General features: G+C 42.8%; 1 protein-coding gene across 4 annotated transcripts in view; it reads left to right on the top strand.

Moving 5' to 3' along the window:
• SORCS1 (sortilin related VPS10 domain containing receptor 1) overlaps nt 1-21,635 on the top strand; it is a 511,562-nt gene extending 489,927 nt beyond the window's left edge. Inside the window, exons 24-27 of one of the 4 annotated variants that reach the window (XM_030335173.2) lie at nt 234-333; nt 16,173-16,278; nt 16,401-16,561; nt 21,393-21,635. In XM_030335173.2, the coding sequence (XP_030191033.1) occupies nt 234-333; nt 16,173-16,278; nt 16,401-16,561; nt 21,393-21,472 (447 nt within the window). In that variant the 3' untranslated portion in view covers nt 21,473-21,635. Of the gene's footprint in view, nt 1-233; nt 334-16,172; nt 16,279-16,400; nt 16,562-18,101 lie in introns of all 4 variants that reach the window. The other 3 variants (XM_030335175.1, XM_030335176.2, XM_030335178.1) reach the window with 3 other exon arrangements.
• The last annotated feature ends 2,398 nt before the right edge of the window (nt 21,636-24,033 follow it).

Genomic DNA, 24,033 nt, shown 5'->3' on the forward strand with positions numbered 1-24,033 from the left:
ATGTTTTAAGAACAGGAATTTTTATATTTACTATTTGTCCTATTTTGTTGGATGTAAATTCCGATCATGCTTAAAACACCGTTATGTCTGCATATTCTGGAATAAAAATTCAGAATCACACAAGACTCATTTATATAACTCATGGGATGCCTTGGTAACTACAGTCAATATCTCTCAACATGTAGTTGGTATGACAGTTTTGGTGGCACTCATTTTGACACTTCTTCTTTCAGATATCAGAACTGCTGATCCACAAGCTCAATCAAAACTCGGTGCACTTTGAGCTGAAGCCTGGGGTCCAAATCCTTGTCCATGCGGCTCACTTAACAGCAGGTCAGTCTACAGGTCCCTGGCTTCGGGCTAGTGGCTCTAGCAAAGGGGGATCCCGGTCTGTCTTTTCATCTTAGCAAGACGAGGTGTTACCACTGCTAACGAGAAATAGGGCATCAGTCTTTGGAGGTTCCCTTGCCTGGCATTTTTGCCCTACTGAGGACCTGTAAGAGTAAGGTGACGTTTCTACTTAGGCACCAGCAAAAATTGTCAGGGAATCACCTGGATACACACTCCTCAAAGGATGACACGCTCTGTCTCAGCAGGAGTCTCAAAAATAAAGTTAACCTTACAAATAACCTTTTTTCTGATCTTGTTGCAAAACTTTATTTTCAGTTATTTACGTTACCAAGAGTTTTCTTTCTTTCAGTTTTGGGATAGTGAGTAGAAATAACCGGGACTTAAGAGCTGTACAGGGCCATAGCCAAGATCAACCCTAAGTTGGTCATGCATGATCTCAGTATCCTTGAGCTTCTGTCTATTCACCTGCAAAAGGTGGTTGGGGGATCCTCCTGCTAAGTCTATATAGAAATCTCAGTGATAATTCAGGTAATTCCAAGTGTATATAAATACATATTTTTGTGTTACATTAATAATAAATTAATATTTACTGAGTACGTATTTTTACAGAGTATAGTTCTGGTATACCATGGAATACAAAGGCCAATAGGAAATGGTCTTTGTCCTCAAAAAGCATATAATCTGATTGAGGTGTGACAAAATTTGGTGGCAGCAATGGTGATGGTGCCGTGGGGTTGGGAAATGGGCAGTAACGGGGTATCTCAATGAGTAAAATGCATAAATGCTTAAATAGAGACTTGGTGTACTTAAGCACTAGATTTTGCAAATTTGCAGCCAGATCATAGGTTGCAATCTTGGCTCCCTCACTTCCTTGCCATATAGACCTTGAGAAGAGACTTAACATCTCTGAGGCTTAGAGGTGGCACTCTTACCTGTGTCCATGGGATTGTGTGAGGATTAAGTTAATTCGGGTAACGTACTTAGAGTAGTGCCTGGCACTAATAATAGTAAGCCATTGTTTCTCTATTTTTTTTTATTGTTAACAATCAAAGTTGTATAGGAAATGTAAAACAGAAAGAAATTGTGTGTAGTCAGAATGATACAGGAAGGCATCACGGAGAAAGTAGTCTTTGGGAAGAACCTCGATGGATAGGAAGGATTGACCTCCAGAGATCATTTCAAGCACCAAAGCCCCAAGGAAGGATCATGAAAGTCTCCAGGGTTTGGGAGATGCTGAATAAGTGGGGACATAAAACAGCAACTTCCACCTCCCTTCTCTGGTTGTCTGGAGATTCTGGAGGTGTGCCTAGGTCTAGAGGAAGGCCAATGAGGTTGGCCACTGGCCTGTTTTCTCCTTGGATTCTATTTTTTTTATTCTTTATTAGGGTTTCATGAACTATTTTATTTAGGAAAAAAAATCCCACTGCCTTAAAAAATACTTAAAAGTCACTGTTGTGAGGATGAGATATGGAAGTAGAGTATGGAAATATGCCAGGCTGCCATTTGTACTTACTTTGGTGGGCTCTGGGAAGCCATCAAGGTGATTGAATGGAGACATAACTGAGTCAGAGTATCACTTCAGATGACCCTTCAGAGCAAGAAGGATTGAGGAGGGCTGATTTTCTATTCTCCAGCTTGTCATCCTAATTCATCCATTGAACAGGCATGTACCGAGTACCTCCCAACTCTGATCCAAGCAATGTCCTCAGCATAGGACAGAGTCTGTGCCTTCATGAAGCTTCCATCACTGGAGAAAGCCACACAAGGAACAAATTAAAAAATGCCCCTTTTTGAGTTGTGTTGCTCATGAAAATGCCATGAAGAAAATGAGAAAGTGTGAGAACATCGAGAACAATTAAGTAACACCTGTGAGAGCAACTGTTAAGCCTCAGGCAGGAAAGAAAGCTGCCAACTTATCCCAGGGCATTTGATAATCTAGATGAGCTGTTTCCTCCCAAAAGGTTGACCTGTGGTCTTTGGTGAATGGTGGTGACACAGGGCAGTTACACATGGCTGGTTGTACTGGAAAACAAAGTACAAGGATATCAGTTGCACTCATTCCCATGTGGCATCATAGCCACGCCATTGACACATTTTTCAAATGACTGAAACGTAACAACTTCAAATTGTTTTCAATAGATTTACCAATTGGGGCACCTGGGTGACTCAGTCGGTTAAGCTACTGACTTGAGCTCAGGTCGTGATCTCATGACTCGAGAGTTCAAGCCCCTCATGGAACTCTGTGCTGACAGCTCAGAGCCTGGAGCCTGCTTCAGATTCTGTGTCTCCTTCTCTCTCTGCCCCTCCCCCATTTGTGCTCTCTCTCTCTCAAAATGCATAAACATTATTTTTTTAATAAAAATAAATAGATTAACCAATCAATCTAATTAGACAGTCCAGCTTGTTTAGGTGGCAGACTGAACCTTACCATCCTCTCCTATGACAGCTAGAGTTCCTTGTTCCCTTTTGGTTTAGAGGTTAAAGACAACTGAGCCATACTCCACACTGAACTCTGGGTTTGAAGGGATGTGGCCAACTAGCCCATCCCCCATAGTGCAAAATTTGCTTTACAGCTACTCAGATTCTAAACGAACACTATCTTCAAGCAACATATTTTTCTGTGGAGTAGCTTCATTTATTAGAAAAAAAACCTCCCTTACTGTTTACCTGGGACCTCTGTTGGTAAGGGGACTGTCCTCGGTTAAATGAGGCAGAGAACTAACCCCACTCCTTCAGCTCTGGAGGCCACCTACATTTTCCACCTTTGCTTCCTCCCATGCTTCTACTCTAGCAGTTATTTTATGTGCCCGACTTTTATTTAACTGATTATCACATCACACTCCAGAGATGGTTCAGAATATTTTGCTAAATTCGAAATCTTATTTTAAATGTTACCTGAGGAGGCTTTCCTGTAATGACAACTGGTAGAGCTGGGATCAGGCTGAAAAATAGGGATCAAAGAAATGGGCGATTAGCTGAAACTGGTTTGGCCACAGCGTGGCCAAGGGAAACCTATATAGCAAAGGCATCCAAAAGCATCCATGTGGGATTCATAGTTGCAGATAGGAAAGAAAGTCCATTCCTGATAACCATGAGGGTTAATTACACTAGTGTAAGTTCCAGCAGGCAAGGAATAATGCAAAGTTGGGAGGATCTGGAAAATTTATCCAATTAATGTTTATAGTTCGTTCCACCACTGGGAATTTGGGGGGCGGATCTCTGGGAAGAAGTGGTGGCAAAAGGAAGGTATGTTACCGGTGCTCAGGTAAGCGCACTGACATTTGAAGAAGAACTTCCTGCAATATAGATCTATATGATGCAAGATTACTAAGAGAATAAAATAAAAATGAAGTTCGGGGCGCCTGGGTGGCTTGGTCGGTTAAGCGTCCAACTTCGGTTCAGGTCATGATCTCACGGTCCGTGGGTTCGAGCCCTGCGTCGGGCTCTGTGCTGACAGCTCAGAGCCTGGAGCCTGTTTCAGATTCTGTGTCTCCCTCTCTCTCTGCCCCTCCCCCATTCATGCTCTGTCTCTCTCTGTCTCAAAAATAAATAAACATTAAAAAAAATTAAAAAAAAAAAAAAAATGTAGTTCAAGGCAAAACCCCAATGTTAGACTAGGTAGTTGGAAGAGAGTGAAGAAGTCTTTGACTTCCAACCACTGTGGCTTATTCAGGGTTCTTCTCTGTTAGATTGGAGAGTAGGGCCTTTTGACAGGATGACTTCCAGACATTGATCAAGTGGCATTATTGATCAATTATGACTGGCCCAGTGACTGGAGTAGATGTAGACTTCTATGTAGATAATCAGCTCCAGTTTGAAGAGTAAAGGAAGAGGATGTCAAGGGCTGATGGAATAACGGAGTTGGAGACTTGCTGTGTTGAATGTGGCCATGTTCCCCATCACTGCATTAGAACTGGTGCAACATCACTCTTGGCCTCACTTTGACTGCAAAAGACAAGATTTAGGTTAAAGTGTGCTCTCTTTAATGACTGTGACCAGGAAGTGAAATGTGTGATGGATCAGTTTCCCATTGGAGATTGCTCCTAAATTAGCCCTAGCCATTCGATGTTGTAAACTGTTCGAACAGAGTAGCAGATTGTGTCTGCCAAGACTTTCTTTAAGTTGAAATTAGCACACTCCTGTTTGGGTGGCTAGGAAGAGAAGGCCGAAGGTCCCTGGGGGAAAGAGCAAAACAGTGAGGAAGAGTATTTGAGGTAGAATGTCTACCTCACTCCCTTTCCCTGCCTTTCATCCCCCCTGCAGGCAGGAGGAAATAAAAATTGAAAAAGAAGAAAAAAGAAAAAGGAAAAAGGACCACTGTTTGCAACATTTCATGTCTCCTAAGCAGGATTGCTAATACCTTCCTAGGGACCATTCCAGCACACTGCGCATTCCATTAATTGCCCAGCAGATGTTCAGCAGGCTTCTTTTAAAAATGTTTGAGCCAGAGTATGTTGCTGGTGAGAGAGGCAGTGCATAATATGGTTTGTCTCCAAGGAAAAAGAACTGTCTCCTTTCAGGAATTTACTGGCCTTATTTTGTTTTTCAAATTCAGTTCCCTGTTTGCTTTTATGGGAACACAAGGTAAGCACTTCTAGGTCTGGATGTCATTAGAGACTGGATTTAGGCTGTTTCCCCCTACATGTTCTACCTGGGAATTCATTAGCTTTGGTATCTACACTGAGCTAAACTTTGAACGCCGTCCGTGTTTTGTTCTTAGCCACTCCTGTGCTTCTCCGTTTCTTTTCACTTCCTCTTGAGAGCTCAGCCACTCATGACAGCTAGGTTTCTGAAATTCTCTTTGTGGAAAAAAGGGATTTGAAATTGCATGTGAGTATGGAGAGAATGAGACTATTAACAAGAAGTTGAGGGAGGGCCGTGGCCAGAGTGGCTCTCTTTGGCTTTTGAGACATGAAAGCAGCCGTGTTTAGTGGACAAAGGCCATGATGTTCCGCAACAACTCAGAGAGTGGGAAAAAGGAGTAGAAATCGATCAAGCCAGGTACCGGAGTAGAACGCCGGTGTTTTGACTGAAGTGTACCTTTGTTCATGCTGTTCTCAACTAGAATATATCTACACCTTCGCCACCTCTCTGCATCTCCTAAGTCTGTTTGATTTTTAAGACTTAAATCAATGCCAACATTTGCATGGTTGTCTTTCTAGAGACTTTTTACCCAGGATATCATCTATTCCTTCTCTCAACTCACATGGACTTTTTAAATCTATATTTGTCTAGTGATGATGGTAACCATTGTACCTAGCAGAGAACTTGCACATATCAGGTACTCAATAGCTATTGCCTTTATAAATAATTAGATGTGTAAATAATTTATAACCACTAGAGATATATTCAATATCCCATTCCCTCAGTGAACCTTTAGCTTCAGTCTACTGGATTGTGAATCTGTTCCATGACATCCTGCCTCTTAACAAATAACTGGTGAGGTAGACCTGGCCTTCTCTTCTCCAATAAGCGTCTGCGGAAAGCACATCTTTGTGTTTTTCTTATGTCACATGTCCCTTCAAGAGGCATTATAATTGTTTATATCCACGTTGTGGGAAATAAGAAAGTTGAAGAAAAATTAGAGTTCTGTGTCCCATATTAAGGAAACCTAGAGAGGAGGAGAAGGACTGGCAGGAGAGCTGTTCCAGAAGGAGATTGCACCAAGTATACGTAGCAGCCCTATTTCCCTGCCCTGGTCACTGGCAGGAGTGTTTCCCAGGTCACACTGTGCCTCACTTCATGGCAGAGCTCAGGGTCAACACGTTAGATTGCACTATCTTGACCTTGTCAAACCAGACCTTCTTCACATCTTTTGTGACATCTCCCTTGAGCTCTCTCTCATCCATGGTTTTACCCTGGCCTTCTATTATTCCTTGGTATTATTTTTATTTACCTACATTCTCTCACAACTTAAGAGCTACGATGTCATCCCAGGGAGAGTTTTTCCAGTAAGACTCACAGGAAGGCTTCAAATCAGATGCAGAGCATTTGATCTCTGTTGGTGCTTATGAAAAGACAAAGTTAAGCTGTTAAGAAGATATCCTTAAAATGCCAGCGGTTTTTCTCATTGCCCCTCGTACTTGGAATTTACTCAAGGGCGAGGTCCATTTCAGATTTATCACCTTATTCCTCGCGCGACACTGTGCCTTACTTTGCAATTAGTCCTTTAAACCTTTGGTTCATCTGGTGATGTGAGATGAGCTAGGAGCCTCACTCAGTCCACACTGGCTGAACCTGAGGCACAACAGTGATTTGCAGGAAGCTTTACTAATTCTAAATAAAGAAGATGAAAAATATTCCATGCAGCAGCCAGGTTCAATAAAGATGAGCTTTAAGGTTGAATACGGACTCACCAAAACAAAGAGAAAATAAGCATGCCAGGTTGAGGGGCTGTGTTGAGCAGAGGCAGAGCAAGGTGACTTTGTGTGGTTTATGTATAAAGTGATGCATAATTTGATGTGGTTTGGGGTATCTAGATATATATCCTTAAATGTCCTTAATTGATATATCTACTGAAAGTAAAATTATGAGCAGAGGCAAGAGAGAGGGATACATTCAGGGAAATCAAATCTGCCATTATTTGATACTCCATTTATGTTACAACCTTTGTTGTTCATCACCCATGCTTGCTAGTGAGAAAACCCTCAATAATGCATCCTCGAAATTGCAAAGTATGATGCATATGGAAAAGGAAAGAAGGGGCAGATGGAAGAAGGATTTTTTTAAATAATAAGTTTGGGCAACAGTCAAGCTTTCTCTTTTTAACAACATTTTTTTACACATTTTAGAAGATGTTTTCAACCCACGAGGCAAGAGATGGTAACTTATCTGATAGAGACGGAGCCCTAGAAGTAGGAGCCTCTTTTTTGGTTGCCAAAGATCAGTGGTTCATGTCGGGTTTGATATCATAAAGCAGATGAGAGGAAAACTCTACCTGGAAGCTGGAAATAGAAGGTTGATTCCCTGGTGAGACCAGGAGCAGACTGCGCATTCAATTCAGAGCTAGAATGTACCACCTTAGAACTGATTCCTGGGTAGGAGGGGTCTGCTGACAGTGGATAGATCAAAGCCCTAATTGCTGGTACAAATCTTCTAAGCTATTTCAAACTCTGTATCTTTGTTGCGGTGAGAACCCACAGTCATGAGTAAATTCAGTGATTGTATTTGGCCATGCGAGTGGGGGAAAACAGCTTAAAAATGTGTTGATTCTTTCAAGGTAGAAGAGATGAGGTTCTGCATGAGAATGGAAGTTAAAGGCTGAACAAGCAAGGGGTACTATTTTATTTGAGAACAGAAAACCTAACTAGATTGATTCACACTACATTACAAACAACAGCACCACGGGGATGATTTGCATCTCACAGGAATGACTTATTGGACAAATAAACTGAAACTTACGTGGTGTGGCTGCCACACAGAGGACCTACAAGAGCTAGAAGTGCTGGAACTGATCCTTCCCTGGAAACATGTATGGTTGGAAAGACTCTGTATAAGCCAGTGTAGACGAACCCAGTTATAAAGCATCTGTTCTTGACCCAACTCTGCTTTCTGATTATTTAGACAGCTTCACAAAAGTAGAGATTTTTCAGGTCTTCCTGCACATAAATCAAATCCCAAGGAGTGATACTGGTAATGTGCATTTTTAACAAGTTCCCCAAATGATGTGTATACAGCCAGGTCTTTCCCCAGGCTCACCAACCACTCCCATAGAGCATTTTACAGACACAACTCCATCTGTATAACAAGGGAATGTGCGTGTCTGTCGCCAGCAATAAATCTGATTTATAGCTCAGGGCATCCACTAAAACAGAAGCACGCATTAAAAAAGAAAGGCCTGTGATATTAAGTGTAGGAGGAAATTAGTAATAAACATTAAAATCTAATTTTTCCGCATATCTGGAGCCAACCTAATTGGCAGAATGGGTAGATGGCAGTGGGAGGAAGGGGGGAAAAATGAAACATGTCTGTGAATCTGAGATCTACTATATCCGTTATCTAGATGAATGGCAAAGGCCAGCCAAGAGCTGTGGCCGAGAGGCAGTTGAAAAATGATTAAAGTGTGAACTAGAATCTTAGTGGCAGATGTAATTGAATAGCCATGAGTTTTATGAAAGTTGAACAAATTGTATTATCTAGATGCTATTAATGTGCTAGTGGGAGCATAAAATGATGCCTCTGCATTTCACTGTATTTTTTGCATGCGTTAGAGAACCAGGGTGATCTTCTACCCTCAGCTTTCCAGCGGGGTCACTGCTCTTCCAGAGTTTTGGATGCAGATGATAAAAAATGTGAAAGGTTAATATTGCTCAAAGGAAGAACCTCAAATTCCAGGTTTTATATATATATATATATATATATATATATATATATATATATATTTTTTTTTTTTTTTTTTTTTTTTTTTTAAATACAAACTACTCCCACCCCATCCTGTCTGTCTAGCAGTTGCCTTGTTGAAGCTGTTTAGGTTTAGGAAAGCTGTCCTTTGTCAAGGATATGTGTGGGTTTTTAATAAAACTGTTATCTTGTGTTATCTTGGCCTCCATCGTTGCTGCTGACTGGTTCAATTTCTTTTTTAGGTGTAATAAAAAGATAACTATCACAGAGATATTAGAGAATTAATATTTCCGGGCTTCAGTTGCTACCCTTGGATATGTTATGAGTAAATATGGGAGGGGGTAAGGAACCAGAACTTCAGCCTAGGTCAGGATACATCATGAATTGTGTGCAACACTTTCACATTGAGAAAGAGACTTTCCACTTGAAGGTGGAATTAGCATCAGTTGAGAAGCTTTAGAAAGTACAATATCATCTAAGTGACATCATTATGGATGCAGATGCCATATTGTGGAGTTGTGGGGCTCTGAACTGTAAAGTGAAATAAATTGTTGCAATAACATTTTCCATTTAGGATGAAATTAGTACTAGTGAAATTCTTCCACAGCCAATAAATTCATCCATCCCTTTAGTCTCCGGTTGCCTTGTTATCTACACAGTTATCATTCACAAATCTTTGTGAGTAAACTCATCCCAGTAGTATTTTTCCCTTCTTCTATTTTTCCCCCAAATAAACGCTTTTTGTCCTCGGCAAATATTTAGGCTTTTTCACCGTCGTGTGGATTCAGTGGCTTTTGACAACTATTAAGCCACTGTGGCTTTATGGCAGGTAATAACGGGTGCCAGCATATCTAAACATACTCCTTTCCCCAATGTGATCGCATGAATGTGTTATTTTCATAAATATATCAGAGGCCAGCATTGAGGTTGCTCTTTAGCTTCTAATAGATTCTTTCTTCACCATATTTTCCTGAGATGTTTCTGGCCCCATAAAAAAAAAAAAAAAAAAAAAAAAAAAAGAAGAAGAAGAAGAAGAAAGAAAGAAAAAGAAAAAAGCCTTAAATGTCTACATGGTAACTGGCCTAAGTTGGCCTGGCCTGAGGATGTTTCTAGAAACTCTTAGGTGGAAAATTGTCAGGGGGAGGGATCATACGAACAGTTCAGATACAGGGTACAAATATGCATCAGGCTGGAAATAGAAATGATAGTTAGGATGCAGGAGACACAGTTCCCCAAAGGGAAGGCAAGGCACATAGTCCAGAGAGATTGGCATGAGATGGAAGGCAGGAGAACACATATAAAATACAGAGAAGACACCAGACTTAGGACAAGCTACCTTTTAGACACTAAGTTTCTTCTACCTAGAGGTGAACAGGAGTACTCTGGGTTGTATCTGTAGTGTGTGCATAAGCTTTAAGAGCACTCCTTTTCATCAGTAAAGTGTTCTGGTTTAGAAGAGAATAGTTATGGTTATCTTACTTATGTCCCGCCAGTCTGCCCGTGGGAGCAGAGTTCCATGGCAAGAATTGGGTAATGTAGAGCCCAAACATAAGAATTGCTAATTGGTGGGGCGCCTGGGTGGCTCAGTCGGTTAAGCATCTGACTTCGCTCAGGTCATGATCTCACAGTTTGTGAGTTCGAGCCCCGCATCGGGCTCTGTGCTGACAGCTTGGAGCCTGGAGCCTGCTTCAGATTCTGTGTCTCCCTCTCTCTCTGCCCCTCACCCGTTCACACTCTGTCTCTCTCTGTCTCTCAAACATAAATAAACATTAAAATTAAAAAAAAAAAGAATTACTAATTGTGTGTTTAACCAGTAGAGAGGAATTTTGAAGAGAGAAGGTATTAGTAAGCTATTGCTACGTAACAAATCACCCAGAAATTCAGTGGCTGTTTAACAGTGAGCATCTATTATTGCTGTTGAGTCTGCGGATCATTTTGGTGGTCCTGGTTTTGTCTCTACTCATTGTGTGTCTGCAATCAGCTACAGATCATTGGGGAGGGAGTTCTACTGGTCTTAGCTGGGCTGCCCCATGTGCCAGGTCTGCTGGCTGTAGGCTGCTCTAGAACTAAGTTCTCATCAATGTGAACTGTCATGCTTCATCAGGCTACTCTAGGTGTGTTTATACATGACAATGACAGGATTCCAAGAGATAGAGGAAAAGTGCAGGGGCCTTGAAGCTCACATTGACACACTTTCACTCCCATTTCATTCCATGGCCATATCATGTTGTAGTACTAGCCCCGATTCAAGGGGTGAGGAAACAGATTTCACCTCTTGTTATGAAAAGCTTCAAACTCAAATTGCAGAGGGCTGGGATACAAAGATGGGTAGAGAATTTATCCGGTAATACAGTCAATCTCCACAAGGCTGCCCACTCTCTTAGGGGAGATTGGAAATGCTTTTAGGTAGTTTAACAAGCTCTCCCAAAGTTACAATGAGGTTAAGCTACTTTTAGCAATCAAGGGGTATGTCTTTTATTTTGTCTTATTTTAGTGACCCAGAGAATGTAAAGGTCAGGCACAGTCTAAAGATAAGGACTGGATGTTTTATGAGTGATAGTAGGTGGGACCTTGCATGCAGTATTCTCAAACTGTTGTGCACAACAGTGACCTGTGTAGCATGTTGCATATAGTTTTCTGAGATCGATTCTCAAAGACATACGGATTTTTCTTTTCTCAGGTGAAGCCTAGGGCACTGAATTTTCACACATTCTCCAGGTGATTCTGATTCGGGTAGTCTATAAATTTATACTTTGAGAAACACTTTACAAAGTAAGCAAGATTTTCAACCCTGGAACTTTCAACCCTAGAAAATGAAAATACACCTTTCTCTTCTTTTCTGTCAACTACAGTGATAAGTTTTGTCTTTGAGTCACCCATAGTTGTCCTTACGTGTCCAAGTGACCTAAACTCTATGGCTGGACGTTCCTGAAGACTATCTTCAATTTAAAAATAGTAGCAATGCTTCACATTGTGAAGGCATTAGTGCCTTCCCTGGAATTCTCACACAATCTGGTCATTAGGCCTCCAGGATTGTGGCTTTATCTCATTACAGTATGGCAGTCCTTATGGCTCTCATGATTGGGTTTGGATTTGAACTGACAGAAACAAAAAGTGTTTTTGTAAATGAAAACCTGTTGCTCTTTCTGCATTCTAGATTATCTTTGTACCATTTCCATATCACCTTAATTTCTGGAAAAGAGATTTCAGATCACGTGGATTTCATGATATCCGGGCATGTTACTAAAGCCCAGCTCAGGTCTGCTTTGGAGGCAGGAGAGTCAAAAAGAAAATCAAAGTTTGGCAAACTTGCTTTTGTGAGTTTCTTGACAGCACTAAGTCCTGCATTAGAAATGTACAAATGAATTTGAAATGTAGTTCAGGGTTTCAGGGTCAGAGTGCAGGTAGGAGTTCTCCAAGAAAGTCCCTTTGCTAGGACGAGAGTACAGACAGCACTAAGGATTTCTAGCACTGCTTTCACTGGCTGATGCCACCATATTTACAACATGGAAATAGACCAAACAAAGGGGCAAGCCTGTAGCAAAGGGGGAGGTGGTGCCCAGTATGAAGCTCTTCCTCAAGTATGTTGCATGGGACCTAGGTCTGCAAAGGGTCTTTGGCCATATGATTTTGGGAAACACTATGGTAGAGTTCAATGAGTTTCTTTCCTGCAGGACTGCTGTGAAAGTTTAATTACTGATGAGCATTGCAAATTTCTAAGATGGGGATTTTTCAAAATTATCTAGCATGGTTAATTCCATCATCCATCGGGGCTTGTTTTCTATAGAAGACCCTTTCGGGATACAATAGCAAAGACAGGACAGTGTTACACACATTGAGCGTGTACTATGTGCTGGGTATTATGCCAAGTGCTATAAAAATTCCGTCTTGGTTTATCCTCACAACTTTCTAAAACAAGCACTTAGTTTTAGCTCCATTATGTAGATGATGGCATTGAGGTTCAGGGTAAGTCACTTAAGCCCAGAAGTGGCAGACTCAGAACCTGGTACCAAAAAGGGACTATAATCAATTTCTTCACCCCAGACATGGAGTTTTGAAATTGCTTTCATGCACACAGGCCATGACCATTTATTCAGCACACCCTATATACATCATTCACTTTTCACAGGAAGACTTGTTATCCTCATAAGCAATGCCATTACTATAATCAGCCTAGGTCCTCATGAATAGAACATAATTCAGTGCACTTCTGAGTCCTCGCAGGATTTCAGAAACAATGTGAGCCAGCACCCAGGCTTAGAAAATGTGGACTCACTTACAGAACAGACATGTCCCTGCTTTTACTCTGTGTGTGGATAATGGCAAATAAACTGCTCAGCACGTTCTTTCCCTTTCCTATCTTGTTTAGGCTGCAACTGGAGAGGGATTAATTTATGCTAATTCCACACAACAAACTAAAACCCATTTATCACAAGTTTTCATTCCTCAGCAGAACACACACACACGCACCTAAGTGTTAGGCAAACTACGATAATGCAGCTGCTGTTGTGCGGCAGTAATAGGCCCGTTTATATCCCGGGCCAGGTCAGCAAGGAGCGCCACGGAACACAGAGGGCAGTGGCGTCCAGTCTCTCGCTGCTCTGCCTGCTGCTGCCCCCCACCACCATCCGCATGCTGCTAAGTGATGCAGAGATGGGGGCAGCAGACAGCGTGCGCTTTAGAACTCAGATTACAGAAGTTCATTTTCCCAAAATACTTTGCTAATTACTTACCAGTGCTATTGCTGCTTATTTACGAATGATGATTTAATGAGGAATGATTTGGAATTGAATGATTTAAGCCTGTGGTGTGGAGATAGAGGATGAGGAAGGGACGGGAGTGCACGCGTGCGCGCGTGTGTGTGTATGCATGTGTGTGTGCGCACGCACACTTTCTCTGCTAGCGAGAGCCTGGCCGAAGCAATTTCCTCTCTTTATTTTTCCACTTATTCCAAATGCCAGCCCTTTCAAGCAGTTACCAGTATCCTTCCTGGTAACTGCATAGCACTGATCTCTGCTGCTTTTGAAAAAGCATGCAGCTAGGAAGGAGAAGTTTCCTCATATACAGCTAACCTGCCTCTACACCGTCTTAAACAGAGGCCCCTCCCTGAACCTGCATGTGTTCCCTGTCAAGCTAAGGGTTTGCATTAGAGGATTACCTATAAAGTATCTTCCCACTTTTATTTCCTTGTGTGTGATGACACGATTGTGATAATGTCAAGACAGAGCAAGACCTTCTCTTTGAGAGTTACAGATGGAATTATATGATAGCTAAGATTTGCTTCAGAATAACCCAACAGTTGAGGTTGTCGGGACTAGATGGGGCAAAATAAAATAATGTTGTCTGTGGATTGGTGTGTGTTGAAGCCAGGTGCTGGGCGCTTTTCTCTATGCACATGTACCATGCACGCGTGCACACACATACCATATGTATGAACATATAGATGTCACCCAAGTGTAAGAGTGCATGCTCTGTGATTCTAATTGGTCCTGTTAAGGCTTGATAATATTTTAGCTGGAGCCACTTAATTTGCTTCTCACACTGTAGTTCTTCCATAGATATATAGAAGATACATTTCTTGGTATATAGACAGAAGTATGTTTTTAAATTTCTGGTATCTTCTGCTGAAATTTGCCCCAGGTATGTGTTTGGGATGGGGCTCGGGTTTAAGGCTTAGTACTTCCACTTCCTGGTTCTGTGTCCTTTGGAACGACATGAACCAGTGAGAGCCTCACTGTTCTTTTCTGTTCAGCAGAGGTCACACTGCCCCCGCCTTCCATTTGTGCGAGTCAGTCGTGATAATGTCCATGAAAAACAAAAGGTGGCCTCTTCTCCAGGGACAGCCTGCCAATTCTGGTGTGTGTTCCCAAGTGTTTCTGGACTCCTTTGCTGATGGCACTGTGTTTGCCTCAGTGAATGAAAGACACTTTCATGTTCTCATTTTGACCCGGAAGCACCTTGGCCTTGGCTGTCTCACCACAGCCTCCTCACACACAGACTCACCCACGGGCACCACAAGCACATGCGCTGCTCAACTTACACAGGAGAGAGAATCACAGGGGTTGCTTAATTTGCCTGCTTTCTAAAAGCTGATTCTACTACAACAACTAAACCTGTTTTCTGAGAAAGAGGGCTTGACCTGTGTTTCCCACCAAAACGATTTGGTGTCCGGAACATGGCTTTTCAGTAGCGCTGAGTGGCTGGAACTCAATCGTACAATAACCAGACAGAGCAGAGGCTTCCTCGGGTCTTGTTGGAGAATGTCAGTATACAGTCCCCATTCCTGAACCTTTGTACCTGGGTGATGAGAAGGTTGCCTTCTTGGCTCCCAACAGAGAAAAGCCACGGGAAATGGTGCTTGAAGGTCACCCACATTTCTGACCACCAGACTTGACTTAAATGATGGAAGATAAAGGTCAGCATCCAGGCTTCTAAGGTGTGCATGTGGTTTGGCTTTTATGCTTGAGCTACGCTATATTTGCAAAATGTCAGTTTTTGAGAGATTGAAAATTAATTGCAAACAAAGCCCTTAAAGCACGAACAGATTTGACCCTAAGATTGCAGAGGACTTGGAGGTGGAGAGAGAGATGCTACGCTCTGAGAGCAAACTCAGGGCTGGAGGACTTTTATGGATGCAAATGCATCTGTTTGGTCCAAGAGGAGAACTCACTGCATCTGAGAGGCTGGTCTTTCCTGGTATGAGCTGTCAGGGCTTTGGGAAGTTCTACAGACGACCCTGAATCATACACCCCTCTGCCTGCATCACAGTGGCTGATTTTGTGAAATACTCACTTAGCCATCAGTTTCCTGTGTGCAGAAGAGATAAGGATGCTCCATTACTCTCTAGTTCTTTGTCTCACATGATGGTTGCAGAGACAGAGGGGGGTGGGGATAATTCATAAAAATCTCCCTGTTGGTTTTTCTGGGGATGTGCATTGCTTAGCGCGAGGAAAGCTTGCATTCGAGAGTATAGGAAAGTATAGTAATTATAGTCTTATAGGTGTTGATTAAAAATAATAGCAGCAGTAGTAATAAACTGTGGAACTTACAGAAGACTTAATGCACGTCTAGTACTGTTATCAGTGCTTTACGTACATTAATTCAACTGGTCCCTACAAAAACCTGGTGAGACATGTACTGCTGTTCTCATCTCACCACGTAAGCCTGTTGCGTGAAATAACGTGCCTAGAATCCCATAGCCAGCACGTGGGAGAGCAGCCTGGAATCCCCGAAGTCTGACTCCAGGGTCTGTGTTTCCAGTCATCCACTGCACTTCTTAAATAGGCCAGCTGGAGCATCCTAGGGGCTAGGACAGGCTCCGATGCCCCCCTCACGTGTCAGCTGTGTGACATCCATCTGTGTGCAGACTCCACCTGGTTTCCTGGCACTCACCATGCCTCTGTGGGGAGAGTTGTGAGCCTCTTACAGAGCCAGGCATGCCCCCATCTCTGCCGGTGACCATGCCTTGTATTCTCCCCTAGCCCCGCTGGTGGACCTCACTCCAACTCACAGTGGGTCTGCCATGCTGATGCTGCTCTCAGTGGTGTTTGTGGGGCTGGCCGTGTTCGTCATCTACAAGTTTAAAAGGTACGTGTCCTTCCGTCCATGTCTCCCCTCCCCTGTCCTTCTCCCCGACAGGTTCAGAAGCATGAAATGCCGCGATGTACGTCTCCCATGCATAGCCATGATGCTGTCTGTTAATGTTTTAGGAAGATCCCGGGGATTAATGTTTATGCCCAGATGCAAAATGAGAAAGAACGAGAGATGGTCAGTCGAGTCAGTCCCACTGAAAGCAGGCCCCATATCCCTCAGACTGAACTCAGGAGGCCTGGCCAACTGATAGATGAGAAGGTGGATTCCCAGCTCATAGGTAAATGACTCCCAGTAGCCCTCAGCTGTTCAGCCTGGGTAGTTAATGGCTGACTCTGCCTAACCCCTTTCTGGCTTGACGTAACCACTTTCTTCTGCTCTAACATTCCTGAGAGAAACAGCTAAGATGTCTTTTTCCCTGCTTCCTCCCATTGGAATAAGAAAAAGAAAAAAAGCCTTCTTGCTCCTATGTAGTTTTTTTCCCTCCCTCTCTTGTGACTTTATTCTTCTTTTTGCAAAAACTTTTCCTTTAAATATGGGGCTCCAAAAATGTTCATGGGCAAAGAGCAAAGCATCTTTTCTAACAATGTACAAGAAGGACGGGCCTCAGAGGCTGGATCTGGTCATGTGGAGGGCCAGGCAGCTTATGAGGAGCAGGCTATGGAGTGACAGGGTAAGACAGGACAGCCTCACCTAGAGACAACTCTAAGGAGGAGAAATTACTCCAAAATACTTGTAGAGAAGTGACATGATAGAGGAGGACCGGGCTGATGACCCTGGGTTTTTGTTTGTTTGGTTTTTTTTTTTCTTTTTAATTTGGCAGTCATCTAAAAACTGTCCTCCAGGAAACACGGAACCTGGGAATTCTGAGGACAAGAGGCATAAAATTTGTAGAACATTCCAGGAGTGACGTTTCCTGAAAGAGACCACTGGAGGGCTAGACTGTTACAGAGCAGATCAGCAGATTTTTTCCTCATTTTTACCTGTCCCCTATCAGAAGTCTTAAAATGGACCTTACTCTGTATCAGTAGAGCTCTGTCTCTCTGCCTATGAATTAAGCATGGGAATCCCAACAGCTAGGTCTAGAACCCTACTATTTGTGGCAGAGGAAACTTGCCAAGGGAGGTTGACAAACCCATGGAACCACCATTGGGATCCATGGCTTGCCAGGAATCAGGAGTTGGCATCAGGAATCAGGAGTTGACGTTGTAATATTGCCATCTAGATCCTGTATTGTTGCCCAGGGTGGATAAATTATTATTTAACCATTCATGCCTCTCTCTAATGTCAGAATACCAAACCTTCTAGAAGGCCATTCATTGCCTAGGATTTTGTATCTGCTACTTAGAAAACGAAATGAGCACCTAAGTGGAAACATAGCCCTCTCTTTAAATGGATGGGGGAAAAGTTCTTGGCTGTATTGGGGAAAATTTCAGTGCAGTGACTGGCTTGTATCAGAAGTAATAATAACAACTGTAGCCACAACTGGGGTCCAGTTTTCAGAGCGTGCTTTCTTTTATTTGGGGAGACAGGGTGATAAGTGTGTAATTGCTTTAGGTTCAGGAGAAAAAGGCTTTTCTGTCTTTAAGTCCAGAGAAGCATTCACCCTGTCTATTTACTTCTAAAGCTTGTAAGCGCATTTTTGTGGGTCATTTGGTTTTCAATCCCATTTCCACGGGGTATGAAGCACAGCGCCGTTGACTTTATTAAAGTGGCGATCCCTCCTTCGCCAGGAGCGTCCGGCAGCACACTGCACAGTCTCTGACACCTTCCCATTTCCAGTGTCATTAAGTGAGTAAGTGTTACACGTTTTCTCTTAGGAGAGTAGCTTTACCCTCCCCTCCCTCCCCTTCTACTCAACCTGGTGACTCATCTCTCCGATTGCAAAGAGCAAGACACGCCACTCCGCCTTCAACGCCAAAGCGGGGATCTGCTGGGGCGCAATTTGCAATTTAAGGAAAACCCCCAAAGGCTACAGGCGACCTGCCGATCAGGAAAGAATTTCGCTCTTGTCAAGTGCACCATCCTTCATGACCACTAACTTTATGTTTTTTTTTTTCTTTCCTTTGTTGTTCTGTTTCCTATTTTGCCAGGAAGTATTTCCATAGTTGCTGAGAATCAAAGCACAAAAGAAATCCCTACCTATGTAAATGTTTGAATGGAGGACGCCAGTAAAAACAAAAACAAACAAAAAAAATAAAATAAAAACAATCAAAATCCAAACAAACAAACAAACAAACACTCACTGCATCGGGACTTTTTAATTCTTCAGACACAGACAACAAGGGTTTTTAGCTTTAAGCCTGTGCATGTGGACAATACCTTGAGAACATGCTTGGAGGGGCAGTGTACAGGTGCTCTATTTTAATGGAAAAAAACACTCCCCTCCCCCTTTCTCCCTCTCTCTCTTTTTTCTGATCGGTCGTGTTTGTAGAACATTCATAACATATAGAGGCCAAGGAAATCTGCATGTGTTTTTGGAAATATTCTTGGCTCTAGATTTAACAGCTATTTTAGCTCTACGGGCTGACGGGTGGATTAGCCACCCCAGCCCCTTTCATAAGACACAAAGACATGCACAGGAGTGTGAAACCCTGAGCTGTTTCTCTGTTCCACTTTCCTTACTGCCATTTTTCTGTTCTCAGTTATCTCTGGTAGCTCTGTTGGCCAGCGGTGACCACAGGGCTGCTTTTTTGCATTCTGTATGGCCACAGGGATGAAGAAGCGAGTTGAAGTTCCATATACTCAGGCAGAGTGATGCAGGCAGGCAGGGGGCAGGCATGTGAGAAATGGACCTTTCCCTCACCCAGGCTTTCCCTTGCAGCTTCCCTACTCTCACCCCAACCAACATAGAAAAGAGAATCCCAGTTACCCGTCGTCTGGCCTCCCCATGTGTTTGCTATCCATGTGTGATCATGACCTCTTGATGTCTTTGTACCTCTTCCTTCCAGTTTCCAAGTGGTCTTTCAAGTCCCCCTACTTTTTTCTTCCCAAACATGTTGCAAGATTCTGGACATGAACCTCGGTATTTCCTAAATACTGGCCTGGTGCCTGCCAACCTTGCCCTTGTCACATTCAAATTTCTGATCCGTCAGCATGCCAGCTTCCCTACACACTGACCAGGCTGTCCTGCCCTGCAGGGTTCAGCTCCATGTACCCTTTGTCTCCTCCTGGAGAACCTGCCCCTTGCAAATAGCCTTGCCTTTTCTCACCTGGAAACATGCAATGTGTGTGAAAGAGTTGATACATGCAAAACAATTCAGACCTGGCCATGTACACTGGAAAAGAAAGCAGACAGATGCGTAGTGGTATTCTCACACCTTAACAAAAATCTCTCGTGTGCAGATTCCAGAATATTCTCGCGAGAAATGTTTTGACATGTTACTATGTGGCAGGGCAGTTTCCTTCTGTAATGGTTGCTATTACCCAGTATTTGTTCTCTCACCGTAGAGTAAAACTATTTGTAAAATAAAACTGATTTTAACGAGAAGAAGAAGCAGGTTAATGGATTTAATATTGAAGAGTGTCAAAAAGTCTGAGAACATATGGAGGTCTTGTCTTACATAAGGATGCAATTTTGGTTATGAAGGAACCCAGACGTTTCACATGTGTGATCTCTGATCTCTGAGTATCGTAGTATTGGCAAAGGAAAAAATAATAAGCTTCAAGGGGAGGAGGTAGATGTCTAACTAAAACAGAATGACTCAAGGCATGAAAAATCCCTGTTTGCCCAGGGCAATAATGAAAGAAGCACCAGAGAAAGAATGACACAGAAGCATGTCCAGCAGAAGCCCTTGGAGGATTATGAGTTGGGTAAAGCCCACTCTAAAATATAGTAGAAAGCAGTTTTGAAAAACCACTCAGAGGGAGCAGCCTCCTTCTTGGCCATGTTCCCAGGCCAGTAACAGTTTATAACAGGGTCCCAGTGATAATGGGGGTGTCCCAAAGGTCTTGAGGAGCCCTGCCCTTATGTAGCTGGGCAGGAGAAGAGTGACAAAGCTGCAGTCAGAAGTTAACCAAGCAGAAGTTTTTGTGATTGAGGATGCCCAGTGTGGATCTGGGAAATGGATTATGCCTGCGGCAACCATCTGTTTGTAGAACTCAATTGATCCCCAACCTGCCAGGCTTCCTATCCCATAGGACACATCCTCATCGATCCGCTTCAGTTGGAGCCGCCCAAGTTTAATCTGGAAGACAAAATGTTGGGAAACCAAAAGAGGCTCCCTCAAAACAGCACAGGGGGTCCTTGGAGTTGCAGTTCAAGTAATTTTAATTGGAAAATTATGAGAAATGGAAAAACCCTCTGAATCTAGCACAGTGCCTTGCCTAGAGTAGGTATTAAGAAAACCACTCGTTGAAGGGATACATGAAAAGACTACGTGAGAAAACATAGGGAAGGATGGGCTTGCAAGTCCTAAAACTCGAGGTAGACATGAGATACCTGGCATTTTGGAAAGTGATCACAGATGGCCAGCTCTCTAGTGAGCATCTCCAGGGTCCTCATGTGCCTCTCCTCCAAGCTCCCTCCCACCTGTAGGAGATTAGTGAGGCTAGGTACTGCTCAGAGGGGACCTCATTGTTCTTACAATCTAGCTCTATGGTTCTCAAAGTGTGGTACCTGGACCAGGAGAATCTGCATCACCTCAGACTTATTAGAAATTTGGGGTCCCCCTACTGAAGTCCTACTGAATCAGAAACTCCGGGGGGCTAGGGGCCCAGTAGTCTGTTTTTACCAGCCCTTCAGGTTACTGTGATGCACACAGAAGTTTGGGAACCACTGCACCCTGCCATTCCAGCTCAATCCCAAAGAGAACATAGTAATGAGAGCCTACAAATGGGAGGGACCCAAGTGCCTACCTACTCACTAACAGCAGGTGCAAACACAGTGAGGAGTTTGGTGGGCCAGAGGAGTGAGTGGCGAGGGATGGGCGTGGAAGGGAAAATTCAGGGCAAGCTAAAAATCTGATATTGTGATGTTTTCCAAAACTCCCAGAGGGCAAACTGTGCATGCTCTACCCTGAAATACCCAGCCAACATTTTCTCCTTCGCCTTATTCCTAATTGGATTCACTGTCCAAAATGCAGAGGTTTGCCTTGCTTTTTTTTTTTCAGAAGTTCCAAACAGCAACTTTGAGAGCAATGGGGTGTTTGGCAGCTGTTCTGTGTTTTCCAGGATTCCAACTGAGCATTGAAATCCCTCATTTGCCAACTTATTTTTATAGGAAGCCAATTTAAAAAAAAAAAAAAAAAAAGTTTTCTTATAGTATCGGAACTACTTCTAATTTTCAAATGACTTTTTTGATGTATTTTTTTGTTAAATACTATGTAGTGTAATGTATAATTGCTCTTGTTTATTGCTTTTACAATCATATTTATTAAACAGATAATGTCTCTAAAGTCTTGGCCTCAAGGAGTGTATTTTATGTCGAACCCAACTGTGACATTCAGTCTTGATACACAAGTGATGCAACTATAGGATTTTTATTAAGGCTAATGACGTGACAATAGACTAAATACCACAGTCTCCAAGGGTTTTTCTGTTTGTTTGCTTGCTTGCTTGGTTTTCGTTTTTGCTAACGAAGGAGAGTACAAATACCTAAATTCTACCTGTATTCTAGTGGACTATATGGTGTTGTTGCTTTATTAAAGTACATGATCCTACTTAAAAATCACTCCAAACTGGTTACTTTGGAATGCGTAACATGCTCATTATATTCAGTTCAAAATTAGAACTTATTAATATGGGACAAACCCATTCAAATTGTTTAAAATCTTGTAGTTACTGAAGGAGCGAACCTCCATGTGATACAATGACCTGAAAAACCCGGGGAGTGGTAGAGACCCAGATGACAGCATAAAAGAGGCTCCCACCCTGAAATTAGGAGAGTGGAGCTCTCCTTCTGGCTATGCCAGCTGTGTGACCTTGATCAAAGACTTTCACATACGAAAGCTTCAGCGTCCCCATGCATGTAATCTGAAGGAAGAAGATAACTTCCAGTTTTGGTATTGTCAGTGGGTGAGTCATTCCTGAGAGGCCTCGACAGCTGATTTAAACCTGATGGAAAACAACGAGGTGGACTGGATCCCAAATCCTCCAGCCTTGTGGCTTACTTACTTGGGTGGCATCTCTTCTTAGGCAACATTTTGCCCTTATATTTTGTATAGACAGAACCTTTCTTAACCTTCCAAAGACCCACCAGGCTCGGAATGATGTTGCCTCAACAGCATTGTCCTCAACATGCCTGAGAATCCCTGTTGTTTTTAGGTGGCCTTTAACCTTTCTTTCCCCACAGGCTAATCTTCCACCGGCCCCTTCATTCTTTTCCAGGCCAGAGCCTGTGCTGTCCTTCCCGATCAGGAGTTTATCTCCTGTTTCCCCGAGCGTACAGGCAGTCATACAAAAATCACCCCTGGAGATTTCAAACTGAGGACAGGAAATTTGTTTGCGTGAGTAACTGAAGAGCCAAGATGCCAAATAGGGGAAAGCAAGGCAAGGCCAAGATTAGCATCAATAGGAAGCCTCTACCTTGCCTAGGCTGGAAGGACACAGGGATTCCTACAGCCCAGGACCAGGACCACCAGCTTGACACTGAAGTCATGGAGGACATGGCTGGCACTTTCTGGAAACACAGAGGAGCCACAGCCATAGCGCAAGCAAAGAAGATGGAGAGAGGACACTTACTCCCCTTGTGCTGGCCTTCCCATCTTCAGCCGAAGCTTCCCATTGGCCAAACCCATCCGTGAGCCAGTGGGCAGTGGACCCTGGGAAATGTAGTTTCCTGAAGTACAAAGCAGAATAGGGGGAAGGGGAATGAACTTGAGAAAACACAGGCAAGTGACTGGCACAGCACCTCTTTTAAGTTCAGACCACCTCAACTCCAAACTGTCCCACAGTTGAAAGGCAATTAGTTAAATAGTAGGTGCTCCTTGCCCTGTGATCCTCTTTCACATACTTCCCTTTGAACAGCACGTATTTAAAACTTAGCAATATGTTTTTGTGCACCACTTTTTACACCTTTCTCACCGAATTCTACAGTCCTGTAGGAGAGGATCTTTATTTTTTTCTTTCATTTCATTGCTTCAGCCTCTAGCGCTGGACATCGCCATCAGGGGGCACTAGATAAATGTTTGCTGAAACTCAACCTGGATTTTTCAGCTCCCTGTCGTGATCAACAAGCTGAATCGCAATCTGTCAGACTCCCCTTACCCAGCATTTCTAATTACATGTTAAATTGGTGCTTGTCAAGAACCAACAAATCCTTGCCCTTCATCTCTCTTACCACTCAAGCTGCTGTATTCACAGACCTATTCTTACATATTAATTTAAGTGAAATCATTGTAGTTTAGAAAAAGAAAAAAAAGGTTAGAAAATAGTGTGAGAAACAAAGGCCTAAGTTTGGTTTCTGAATCATTATGTGTTTACCTAGTTCTCAGGAGTTAATAGTGTTTTGAAAATGCATGTGAGGCTGATGCTTTTGTAGTAGGGAAAATCCCAAAATAATTCTAGATGAACACATAAAGGAAGTAGGCATTATAGTTTTCATGTTAAATACCAGAAAAGTAATCTGTTGAAAAAATACAAATATTTGTTAATCCCTATGTGTTGCAGACTTCTTTAGGTCTGCACATTTGACGATACAACTGTGAACAAGGCAGATAAGCTATCTGGCTTTATGAGCATATATTTCTAAAAGGAACATGAACAAATAAAATGTAATGTAACATATACAATGCTATAATACCTATAAGATAA

This window comes from Lynx canadensis, chromosome D2 (assembly GCF_007474595.2).
Source record: "Lynx canadensis isolate LIC74 chromosome D2, mLynCan4.pri.v2, whole genome shotgun sequence".
Lineage (NCBI taxonomy): Eukaryota > Metazoa > Chordata > Mammalia > Carnivora > Felidae > Lynx > Lynx canadensis.